The 12,874-nt window shown below is 42.7% G+C and overlaps 1 protein-coding gene, 1 long non-coding RNA gene and 1 pseudogene across 2 annotated transcripts in view; 2 read left to right on the top strand and 1 right to left on the bottom strand.

The window, feature by feature from the left end:
- The window catches only part of LOC112071699 (complement C1r subcomponent), a 19,206-nt gene extending 11,545 nt beyond the window's left edge, over positions 1 to 7,661 (top strand). Inside the window, exons 2-5 of the mRNA XM_070439483.1 lie at positions 2,536 to 2,737; positions 3,402 to 3,423; positions 4,792 to 5,009; positions 6,860 to 7,661. Coding sequence (XP_070295584.1) covers positions 2,536 to 2,737; positions 3,402 to 3,423; positions 4,792 to 5,009; positions 6,860 to 7,223 — 806 coding nt within the window. The 3' untranslated portion in view covers positions 7,224 to 7,661. The remainder of the gene's footprint in view (positions 1 to 2,535; positions 2,738 to 3,401; positions 3,424 to 4,791; positions 5,010 to 6,859) is intronic.
- On the top strand, positions 12 to 1,368 carry LOC139024596 (uncharacterized). The gene is made up of 3 exons (XR_011475930.1): positions 12 to 938; positions 1,085 to 1,159; positions 1,281 to 1,368. It is a non-coding gene; the product is annotated as an uncharacterized lncRNA (long non-coding RNA).
- A 1,796-nt stretch (positions 7,662 to 9,457) lies between the features above and the next one.
- Positions 9,458 to 10,378, bottom strand: LOC112071698 (complement C1s subcomponent-like; annotated as a pseudogene).
- Between the last annotated feature and the right edge of the window lie 2,496 nt (positions 10,379 to 12,874).

Here is a 12,874-nt window from a genome sequence, read left to right as displayed (position 1 = left end):
TATATACGCGCTGAAAGTCTGTTGTCAATTTGATTACTGTAAAATAGCATTGTATCTGGTCAAAAAATATTTTCCCCAAAGTTTACTAACTTGGTAACAGGCTGATTGGTCAGCTATTTGAGTGAGTAAATGGGGCTATACTATTCTTAGGTAGCAGAATGACTTTTGCTTCCCTCCAGGTCGGAAGGCACACACTTTCTAGTAGGCTTAAATTGAAGWTATGACACTTTGTGACAACTGCTGCTCTATAGATACATTTGATTGTTTATTTTTTTTCTCATCTCATCTGTCCGTCTCTGTCAATCTACTTAGTTTGTCGATATCTTTCTGGGCCAAGTCAAACAGAGACGTTTTTTTAACATGACTTTTAGACTCTTTAGTCAAACTCCCCACTAAAACAAACAGTCAGCTACAGTACCTGGAAGGCTGAGAGGCTGTGATATACAGAGTGAGGTCTTCAGGTCTTACACAGCAGGTTCATTCACCATAGTCTCTCATGTCCAATCACAGTCATGGACTGGGTCTATTCAAAACTGGTGAGTCTACTGATGTTGTTTCTATGGTTGTTTATGGCTAATTTTCCATGTCACCCCTGCTTGGATTCAAGCTGTTGTAATATTATTAAACAGATGTTCAGTTACAGTGATTTACACCCATATTATGTATGGATTATGAGATCATGACTTATTTTATGATCAGACACACTTAGTCTCAAATCTCCCCTTCCCCCTTCCCCATATAGTGTGTGTCCAGGCTGCTGGGTGTGTCTGTGTGTGAGTTTTGGGTTCCAGTTTCTTCTGCAGTGATTGGCTGTGGGGAACCTGAACCGTTACTGAATGGAGGGGTGATGTTCATATCTGGCTCTCAGAACCAGCACCTCTCAGTCATTCAGTACCACTGCAATGAGCCGTTCTATAGTCTTTCTGAAGGAGATAACGGTGAGACTAAAATCATCCTTATATTCTTCACAAGAGTGACATCTATTTTCAACCTGCAGGTCTCTTTTGTAAATTAAACAACTACAACTATTCAATGCCTAATGCATGTAACGTGTAATGACATCTCTGTCACGCATGTTCATCAGGAAACTTCACATGCTCATCAGAAGGAAATTGGAAAAACCACCTGAACAGCTCACTGATTCCTCAATGTATCCCAGGTAACTCACAGTTTCACCCTTGAGTGTGTGTATGTGTGTACTGTGTATCGTATGTTTTCTTTCCATGTGTGTGTATCAGTCTGTCTCTGGATGACCAGTAGGGGTCTCTGTCTGTCCATAGTGTGTGGGTGTCCTACAGTGAACCTTCCAGGATTTTGAAGGATTTTGGGGGGAAAGCCAGCTCCAGCTGGATCCTTCCCCTGGCAGGTGTTGCTGATAGTAAATGGAAGAGGAGGAGGGATAGTGATTGGGGACCGCTGGATCACGACTGCAGCACATGTCCTGGGTCAATTTCCCATGCGGTTTCCTATGGTGAGGTGTGTGTGTTAATGAGCAGAAACATGGGTTATCTTTCTGACTTGACTCATCTGTTTCTATGCTAGATATATATATATGATACAATGGAAAAATGGACTGTCTGACTGCTGATTAAGTGTATATCTTAAGTGTGACTAATTTACCCTCTCCAAAGGTATATGTTGGGGAAAACAATGTGGAAAACCTTATCCAGTCTCCACCTCTTGAGGTCACCCCTCTCCGTATTCACCCTGAATACAACAATGTAGACGATGTAATCTACGACCATGACATCGCCATGATCCATCTCAAACATCCAATCACATTCAATGCTCATATCATGTCACTTTGTCTGCCAGCAAAGGACGATAAATACCAGACTGGGCGGAATGGGTAAGCATAGTTTTTATGTCTAAAACAGTCAACTGCAAATATCTGCATGTTAATCATTTACTCAATTTGTGCATATTTGTAGATTTTTGTATTGATTGTTAAAATTGTTGAGTCGTACAACAACTTATATGTCTATGTCCGTTCTTCTCTCTTTCTCTCTGCTTCAGCTTAATTTCAGGATTTGGCCTCAAAGAGCTTGAAATGGCTACCAATAACCTCAAGTATGTTCCTCTACCTGTGGTGAACCAGACAATCTGTAGAAAATCTATTGAGATAGACTGACATTTCTTTCCTTTTTCACTAACTGACAACATGTTCTGTGCTGGGAATTCTGAGGGAGGCAAGGACTCCTGTATGGGGGACAGTGGAGTAGTGTACATCCTGAAGGAGGGTGATTATTTCTGGGCAGCAGGGATTGTCAGCTGGGGGATTAACTGTGGAGAGCCTAGAACATATGGGGTCTACACCCGTGTGGCTAACTACGTAGACTGGATCAAGAGMACGAAGAGCAAAAAACAAGTGAGAAATATTCTAGAATATAACTCTTATAGATGTGTTTGTATGTTTTGTTGTTTTGTGCGAGTGCTTTGGCTGTGTGCTTTTCTACAGTAGTAATGGACCCAATGTGGAATCTGAACCATTGCTGAGAGGAGAAGAGACATTTTGTTATTTTCCTGATCCACCAGTCTGTGGAAGACCCATGGTGTCCATAGAAATACACCAGAGGATTKTGGGAGGAGAGGTAGCTCCAAAAGGAACATTTCCCTGGCAGATSCTTCTCAGTGTGGAAGGAGGGCGATCAGGAGGGATGGTCATCGGGGACAGYTGGATCCTGACTGCTGCTCATGGTCTGGTGCATCAACATAACAACCAAGTCATTAAGAAGAGGTGAAAGTATTTGGTTATTATTATTTTATTTTTTTTTATCTTTATTTTAACAGGGAAAACAGACTGAGACCTGGATCTCTTTACGGCTGTGCCCTGTGTAAACATTTGACATGTACAGTTTTAGACATACAGACAAGAACATTTCAAAACATACACAATTCAACAGAAACCATCACAAGCAACATCATATTTTGATCCTCCATAAGCATGTTTAAAATGGGCAAGGGACACCAGAGTGTCTAACTTAAGTTGGATCTGCAGTTTGTTCCATGAATAAGGTGCAAAGGAACTGAAGGCAGTCCACCAATCTTGGGACCGATGAGTCTTAATTAATCCACATCTGTGATCTGGCTTTAAATCTAAGTAGACATCTTGTGGGAATTAAATGATGATATATATGGAGGTAGTTTTTAAAAGAAGTGCTTTATAAATAAACAAGAGAGCATGTTGCTCTCGCTCACAGATAGAGAGACCCCACCACACTGTTGATATAGGATAACAGTCGATGAGTTCTGTAACTATCACCCGTGAATAAACCTGAGTGCACAATGGTAAATAGCAATCCATGGTTTTAATGTGTTTGCCGATGCATGCATATAGATAATAATCACCATAATCTAAAACGGACATAAAAGTAGCCTGCACATTTTTTTCCTATTTACAGAGGACAGACAAGCCCTGTTTCTGTAAAGGAATCCTATCTTGAATTTGAGTTTTTTCCCAATTCAGTAACATGTTTTTTAAAAGAAAGCTATCATCTAACCATACCCCTAAGTATTTATATGCAGAGACCTTTTGATTTGGTACCATCCAAGCTAGTGATTACAAACGTGTTTTTAACTGAGAGTTTTAGACCTAGAAAAAAACAGACCTTTGTTTTTCTTTTAGCTTTTAAACAAGTTTAAGCTGTAAAAGAGACCCTGTAGTATCCTAAAATCAGACTCCAACTGCATTAAAGCTTGGTCCGCTGTGTGGAGCAATAAGAGTACATCACTGTGTCATCTGCATATAATGAGATTTAACAATATCTGACATCATCACCATATTGTTTATATAAGTGAGACAATAGTGGGCCAATTATTGAACCCTGAGGAACCCTTTAAAGTAACTGTAAGGGGTCAGACTTGAACCCATCGACCATGACGGCTTGAGTTCTATCTTTAGAATGGTCTAAAACCATCGGCAGGCACCAGTGCCCAGTCCTATAGATGACAGCTTACTCAAAAGGATAGCATGGTCTAACAGTGTCAAAAGCTTTTGACAAATCTACAAACAACGCAGCACAGTGCTTTCTATCGTCTAAGGCATTTGCGATATCATTTACAACAAGCATAGTGGGCCGATGTGGTACTGTGTTTAGATCTAAAACCAGATTGATGGTACTAAAGAAATACTGTTAGGAAAAGAAAGATGTAACTGTTTGTTGACTATAGATTACTAGATCTTACAGACAAGGGAGCCTAGAGATGGGTGATAGTATCCAAATCACTACCTGTCACCCTCCCTTATGTATGGCGAGAACAAAGCTGCTTTCCACACCTTAGGGATATTTCCTGTGCTAATGTGTTAAGATTAAAAATGTGTGTTACTGACCAGCAAAAATAGGCTGCAGCAACACTTGAAGTAAGTACGGGTCTAAATGTCAGCGCCTAAGGATTTCTTAGTTAATCAATGGCACTACAGGGCAATTAGATTACTCTGCTGTCAGTTATTTTCTGGAAACTAAAAAACAGGGTTACACATTTTTCAGATAACCGTTGAAAAGCAAGACGAAAATCAACTAACTGGCCAGTACCTGACTGGTAGTGCAATATGATTATGGCAGTGATTACATAATACATAGGGCCAGGAGTTTTTTCTGATTAACTCTGGTCGGAATTATAGGCTTATCATAGAAAAACTCCTGGCCCTACATCTGAGATAACAAAGATTGAGAAGGAGTGAGACAATAAACATGCTTCTGAGTGCTATAGTTGAAGAAACAACTATTTCCACCAGCAGTTAAATGCAGTAACTGACTGAAATACACACCATTTTCCTTCACTTCATAACAGGCCTACGTTGGCGACAACAATGTGGAAAACCTCCTTCAGTCTCCACCTCTTGAAGTGGCCTCTCTTCCTCACCTGGGTACAACACACAGACGGGTTATCCCTTCAACACAGACTTGCGCCTTGATCAAGCTCCAACACCCACTCACATTCAGTAGTTCCCATACAATTGCGAGTGTGTCTGCCTGCAAGGGTGCTGAATACTCCACTGGAAGAGTTGGGTAAGAGTTGGCTCTCCTGTACAGTAAATGTTTGATCTTTGACAGTATATTTATTGGGCGTTCTCTATTTCTGTTTCCATTGTATTTTTTTCTCTCCTAAAATTACCTCAATGCAATGGAAACGGAATAAATAATACTGCATGTGGCATTTCTCTCTCCCTAGCCCTGTCTATACTTGGTTCTAACTTGCATCCTTTGTCCTGATCTTGTCCACATTCTGATTGTGCCCAAATTATTACACAGGTGTAGACAATCAAAAGACACATTGCGATCTGATTGTGATCAGATCATCCTGCCCACCTCCAGAGGTAGTCAGACATACATTGTGTCTGTAAATCTTACATTTGTAGACAGATCTGGACAGAGAAATCATTTAAATCATCATCATTATTCAGCGTTCTAAAATCATTGACAGACATTGACCAATTACAACAATATGTGTCTTAAAAAAWATATATATTATTTTGAAAGAATAGCTGTTGAATTTATTGAATAAATGAAGGGACCAGGAAATTTGGTCACAATGCAGACACAGTGGATGGATAACAGAAACATTTTAATAGCATGTGTAGCACAGGAGTTTTGTGATACTTTATAATTGCCCTCAAAGCTCACCACTAAGCAAAGGACCCTGGGACTAAACACCTCCCTCTGCAACTGGATCTTGGACTTCCTGATGGGCCGCCACCAGGTGTTAAGGGTAGGTAACGACACATCCGTCACGCTGATCCTCAACACAGGGGCCCCTCAGGGGTGCGTGCTCAGGTCCCTCCTGTACTCRCTGTTCATTCATGACTGCACGGCCAGGCACGACTTCAACACCATCATTAAGTTTGCCGATGACACAACAGTGGTAGGCCTGATCACGAGAACGACGAGACAGCCTATAGGGAGGAGGTCAGAGACCTGGCTGTGTGGTGCCAGGACAACAACCTCTCCCTCAACGTGATCAAGACAAAGGAGATGATTGTGGACTACAAGAAAAGGAGGACCGAGCACGCCCCCATTCTCATCGACGGTGCTGTAGTGGAGCAGGTTGAGAGCGTCAAGTTCCTTGGTGTCCACATCACCAACAAACTAACATGGTCCAAGCACACCAAGACAGGTGTGAAGGGGGCACGACAAAACCTATTCCCCCTCAGGAGACTGAAAAGATTTGGCATAGGTCCTCAGATCCTCAAAAGGTTCTACAGCTGCACCATCAAGAGCATCCTGACGGGTTGCATCGCTGCCTGGTATGGCAATTGCTCGGCCTCCGACACTAGGCACTAGGAGGGTAGTGCATACAGCCCAGTACATCACTGGGGCCAAGCTTCTTTCCATCCAGGACCTCTATGCCAGGCGGTGTCAGAGGAAGGCCCTAAAAATTGTCAAAGACTCCAGCCACCCTAGTCATAGACTGTAATCTCTGCTACCACATGGCAAGCGGTACCGGAGCCCCGAGTCTAGGTCCAAGAGGCTTGTAAAACAGCTTCTACCCCCAAGCTATAAGACTCCTGAACATCTAATTAAATGGCTACCCAGATTATTTGTATTGGTATTTGTCTTAAACCTGCATTGTTGTTTAAGGGCTTGTAAGTAAGCATTTCACTGTAAGGTCTACACCTTTTGTATTCGGCGCATGTGACAAGGTATCAACAACATCAAACACATGGTTTCCAATGTGTTTGATGCTATTCCATGCGCTACGTTACAGCCATTATTATGAGCCGTCCTCCCCTCAGCAGCCTCTGGAAATGTGGGCACAATCTGAATGTAGACAAGATCAGAACAAAGGACCCATGTTTGCACCAGGTATAAACGGGGCTTCTCTCTCTTTCTCTCTCGGTCTCCCTCCCTCCCTCTCTCAGCTGGGTTTCAGGGTTTGGCCTCAAAGATGATGATGAAAAGCCCAGTAACCTCAGGTATGTCCGGATTCCCCTGGTGGACCAGGTGAAGTGCAGAAGCTCTATTGATGAGGCGAGGAAGAAGAAGAGAGAAGCCCCTGATTTGACAGATGGCATGTTCTGTGCTGGGTTACCAGATGGTGGAAAGGACACCTGTGCAGGGGATGGTGGAGGGCCGTATGTCCTGAAGTATGGGGGAGTTTTCTGGGCAGCAGGGATCGCCAGCTGGGGAATTGACTGTGGAGAGCCAGGCCAATATGGGGTCTACACCCACGTAGCTAACTATGTAGATTGGATCAAGAAGACCATGGAGGAGAATGGAAATTAGGGCTGTATAAATGATGCAAGAAATGTTTGAGTTTGTCAAGGATAGCAGCAAATATAAAATATACAAATTAGATGTGTTTTTTATTGAATTAAGTATTTTCTTTAACTGAAGCATATTAAATACATTTTAAGTCTGTTTTTTAACATCACATTATTTTTATTATCAACTGTATAGCCTGTTTTAATACACTGAGTGTACAAAACATTAGTAACACCTGCTCTTTCCATGACATACAGTGCATTAGGAAAGTATTRAGACRCCTTGACTTTTTCAACATTTTGTTACTTTACAGCCTTATTCTAAAATTGATCAAATAGAATAAATTCCTCATCAATCTACACACTATACCCCATAATGATGAAGCGAAAACAGTTTAGACATGTTTGCAAATGTAAAAAATAAAGTATTCAGGTCCTTTGCTATGAGACTCGAAATTGATCTCAGGTGCCTCCTGTTTCCATTTATCACCCTTGAGATGTTTATACAACTTGATTGGAGTCCACCTGTGGTAAATTCAATTGATTGGACATGATTTGGAAAGGCACACACCTGTCTATATTAGGTCCCACAGTTGACAGTTAACAGAGCAAAAACCAAGCCATGAGGTCGAAGGAATTGTCCYTAGAGCTCCGAGACACAGATCTGGGAAGGGTACCAAAACAGTTGAAAGCAGCATTGAAAGTCCCCCAGAACACAGTGGCCTCCGGACCTCAGACTGGGGCAAAGGTTCACCTTCCAACAGGACAACGACCATAAGCACACAGCCAAGACAACGCTGGTGTAGCTTGGGGACAAGTCTCGGAATATCCTTGTGTGGCCCAACCAGAGCCCGGACTAGAACCAGATCAAACATCTCTGGAGAGACCTGAAAATAGCTGTGCAGTGACGCCCCCATCCAACCTGACAGCTTGAGAGGATCTGCAGAGAAGAATGGGAGAAACTCCCCAAATGCAGGTGTGCCAAGCTTGTAGAGTCATACCCAATAATAATCGAGGCTGTAATATCTGCCAAAGGTGCTTCAAAGTACTGAGTAAAGGGTCTAAATACTTATGTACTGTAATGTGATTTTTTACTGAACCAGGCAAGTCAGTTAAGAACAAATTCTTATTTACAATGACTGCCTACCCCTGCCAAACCCTAACCCGGACGACGCTGGGCCAATTGTGCGCCGCCCTATGGGACTTCCAATCACATCCGGTTGCGATACAGCCTGGAATCAAACCAGGGTCTGTAGTGACGCCTCTAGCACTGAGATGCAGAGCCTTAAAACGCTGCGCCACTCGAAGCCCCATATTTAATTTTTTTTGTTAATCATTGTTAACAAAATGAATAACATTTCTATTAACCTGTTTTTGCTTTGTCATTATGGGGTATTGTGTGTAGATAGATGAAGGCAAAACATTTTTTAATCAATTTTAGAATAAGGCTGTAACGTAACAAAATGTTGAAAAAGTCAAGGGGTCTGAATACTTTCCAAATGCACTGTAGACTGACCAGGTGAATCCAAGTGAAAACTATGATCCCTTATTGATGTCAATCCACTTCAATCAGTGTAGATGAAGGGGAGGAGGCAGGTTAAAGAAGCATTTTTAAGCCTTGAGACAATTGAGACTTGTGCATGTCTGCCATTCATAGGATGCATGGGCAAGACAAAAGATGTAGGTGCCTTTGAACGGGGTATGGTAGTAGGTGCCAGGCACATCGGTTTGAGTGTGTGAAGAACTGCAACGCTGTTTCCCGTGTGTATCAAGAATGGTCCACCACCAAAGGACACCCAGCCAACGAGACACAACTGTGGGAAGTATTGGAGTCAACATGGGCCAGCATCCCTGTGGAACGCTTTTGACACCTTGTAGAGTCCATGCCCCGACGAATTGAGGCTGTTCTGAGGGCAACTCAATATTAGGAAGGTGTTCCTAATGTTTTGTACACTTAGTGTATAATTTATATAGGAATTTTATCTTGATCACAGTGCTCACTGAGAAAAATGTATTGGATTTCCAGCAAAACATATGTATTATGTACAGTACAATACTAGCATGGGGACATATCAATTAGTCAAATCAACAATAATTTCATCAATAAAATTGCAAGGCTTTTTCTAATACATAAATTGTTTATAATTTTCTTGTTTTTGCATTTTCTAAATAACTGTTTAAACTTTATTCAGATCATGGCAGTTTGTTTACAAACATGGTAACAATCAGTCCAGATTAATGTCTGAAAAACAACATCTGTAAATATGAAACTATACTTAGACAATACATGGTCACAAAACATTTTATATTGTTCCTTGGAAAATGGTATATACCATAGAACAGAACTTATACACGATATGGATGGTTAAAATATATCTGTGGAACACAACATTAATTCTACTCCTCAATCTCTATGGTCTTCTTGATCCAGTCTAAGTAATTCTCCACTTTGGTGTAGTAACCCTTTTTAGAATCCTTTCCCAGTTCACAAAGGGAACCCCAGGACACAATGCCTCTCAGACGATATGGCCKTCTGTTGTCCTTGTTCCCTAATCCCAGTATAGGGAGAAAGAATGGACCTCCACTATCCCCCTTGTAGCTATCTGTCCCATCACCCCCTGCACAGAACATGTTCTCAGTGAAAACCATTGGCTTGTTAATAATAGACAACACAGGTGTGTCCTCACACATACTTTGGGGGCATCTTCCCACAGTTGTGGTAAGCAAGAAGCGGCTTTTATCCAGAATTTTGGTTTCAGCTTTATTCTCTTTCCCACCCCACCCTGAAACAGTGCATGTTGACGATCTTTGAATCCTCCATCAGCCTCAGGCAGGCATATGGGGAGAACATTGGGCCCTAACTTCACCCTGGAAGACATTCTGATGAGAGCTATGTCGTTGTTGTAGTTCGTGCGTTCATCACCAGGTATGCCCTTTATGTAGTCTGGGTGAATGATAATCTTCTCCATTACCATGACAAACACGTCAGGATCAGTTTCTTTTGCTTTTGTCACATCGGTGGGGTGGGGCCATCACCCCCCGAAAAACGTAAACGTGCTTTCTTCATTGCCATCCACTACATGAGCTGCTGTGATGGCCCCACCGGTCATTGATCAGGGATGCTCCTCCTCTTTTGGGCTGTTTAGTGAAAAGCTGCCAGAAGCTGTCCACGTACCACTGGCATCACAGATGTACTTCTCTGAAGGAACAGAAGAGAGGTAAGAGCACAGGTAGGGTAGATAGTGATGGCATGTGGAGCAGCCTCAAAGCATAGGGCATATATTTTATTTATTTATTTTATTTCACCTTTATTTAACCAGGTAGGCAAATTGAGAACACGTTATCATTTACAATTGCACATAGTCACACATGGAGTAAAACAAACATACAGTCAATAATACAGCGAAAAATACGTCCATATACAATGTGAGCAAGTGAGGTGAGACAAGGGAGGTGAAGACAAACAAAATATATATATAAATAAATAAAACTATAAAAAAGGCCATGGTGGCGAAAGTAAATACAATATAGCAAGTAAAAAAAACACTGGAATGGTTGGTTTGCAGTGGAAGAAAGTGTAAAGTAGAGATAGAAATAATGGGGTGCAAAGGAGCAAAATAAATAAATAAATACAGTAGGTAAAGAGGTAGTTGTTTGGGCTAAATTATAGATGGGCTATGTACAGGTGCAGTAATCTATGAGCTGCTCTGACAGCTGGTGCTTAAAGCTAGTGAGGGAGATAAGTGTCTCCAGTTTCAGAGATTTTGTAGTTCGTTCCAGTCATTGGCAGCAGAGAACTGGAAGAGAGGCGCCATAGGAAGAATTGGTTTTGGGGGTACCAGAGAGATATATCTGCTGGAGCGCGTGCTACAGGTAGGTGCTTGCTATGGTGACCAGCGAGCTGAGATAAGGGGGGACTTTACCTAGCAGGGTCTTGTGATGACCTGGAGCCAGTGGTTTGGCGACAGTATGAGCGAGGGCCAGCCAACGAGAGTGTACAGGTCGCAGTGGTGGGTAGATATGGGGCTTTGGTGGACAAAACGGATGGCACTGTGATAGACTGCATCCAATTTATTGAGTAGGTTTTGGAGGCTATTGTAAATGACATCACCGAAGTCGAGAATTGGTAGGATGGTCAGTTTTACAAGGGTATGTTTGGCAGCATGAGTGAAGGATGCTTGTTGCGGAATAGAAACCAATTCTAGATTTAATTGGATTGGAGATGTTTGATGTGAGTCTGGAAGGAGAGTTTACAGTCTAACCAGACACCTAGGTATTGTAGTTGTCCACATATTCTAAGTCAGAGCCGTCCAGAGTAGTGATGTTGGACAGGCGGGCAGGTGCAGGCAGCGATCGGTTGAAGAGCATGCATTAGTTTTACTTGTTTTTAAGAGCAATTGGAGGCCACGAAGGAGAGTTGATGGCATTGAGCCTCGCCTGGAGGGTTGAAACACAGTGTCAAAAGAAGGGCCAGAAGTATACAGAATAGTGTCGCCTGCGTAGAGGTGGATCAGAGATCACCAGCAGCAAGAGCGACATCATTGATGTATTACAGAGAAGAGAGTCCGGTCCAAGAATTTGAACCTGTGGCACCCCCATAGAGACTGCGCAGGGCCCGGACAACAGACCCTCCGATTTGACACACTGAACTCTATCAGAGAAGTAGTTGGTGAACCAGGCGAGGCAATCATAGAGAAAACCAAGGCTGTCGAGTCTGCCGATGAGGATGTGGTGATTGACAGAGTCAAAAGCCTTGGCGGTCAATGATACGGCTACACAGTACTGTTTCCAATCGATGGCGGTTAAGATACCGTTTATGACCTTGAGCGTGGCTGAGGTGCACCCATGACCAGTCTCTGAAACCAGATGCATTAGCAGAGAAGGTGCGGTGGGATTCGAATGGTCGGTAATCGTTTGTTGACTTGGCTTTCAAAGACCTTAGAAAGGCAGGGTAGGATAGATATAGGTCTGTAGCAGTTTGGGTCAAGAGTGCCCCCCCTTGAAGAGGGGATGACGGAAGCTGTTTTCCAATCTTGGGATCTCAGACGAACACGAAAGAGAGGTTGAACAGGCAGTAATATGGTTTGCAACAATTTAGGCAGATCATTTTTAGAGAAAAAGGGTCCAGATTGTCTAGCCCGGCTGATTTGTAGGGGTTCAGATTTGCAGCTCTTTCAGATCATCAGCTGACTGGATTTGGGAGAAGGAGAAATGGAAGGCTTGGGCGAGTTGCTGTGGGGGGTGCAGTGCTGTTGACCGGGTAGGGGGAGCCAGGTGGAAAGCATGGCCAGCCGTAGAAAAATGCTTATTGAAGATCAATTATAGTGGATTTATCGGTGGTGACAGGGTTTCCTTATCCTGAAGTGCAGTGGGCAGCTGGGAGGAGGTGTTCTTATCTCCATGGACTTTACAGTGTCCCAGAACTTTTGAGTTGTGTTGCAGGAAGCAAATTGCTTGAAAAAGCTAGCCTTGCTTTTCTAACTGCCTGTGTATATTGGTTTCTAACTTCCCTGAAAGTTGCATATCACGGGGGCTGTTCGATGCTAATGCAGAACGCCATAGGAATGTTTTTGTGTTGGTTAAAACGCTGTCAATAGGGGCGCTGTTTCACTTTGGAAAAAATCGTGCCAAATTAACTGCCTCGTACTCATTTCTAGATCATACAATATGCAT

The sequence above is a fragment of the Salvelinus sp. IW2-2015 genome, unplaced genomic scaffold, assembly GCF_002910315.2.
Source record: "Salvelinus sp. IW2-2015 unplaced genomic scaffold, ASM291031v2 Un_scaffold1687, whole genome shotgun sequence".
NCBI classification, from domain to species: domain Eukaryota; kingdom Metazoa; phylum Chordata; class Actinopteri; order Salmoniformes; family Salmonidae; genus Salvelinus; species Salvelinus sp. IW2-2015.
Note: the sequence above shows the minus strand (reverse complement) of the source record. Positions and strands in the feature narration are given on the sequence as shown.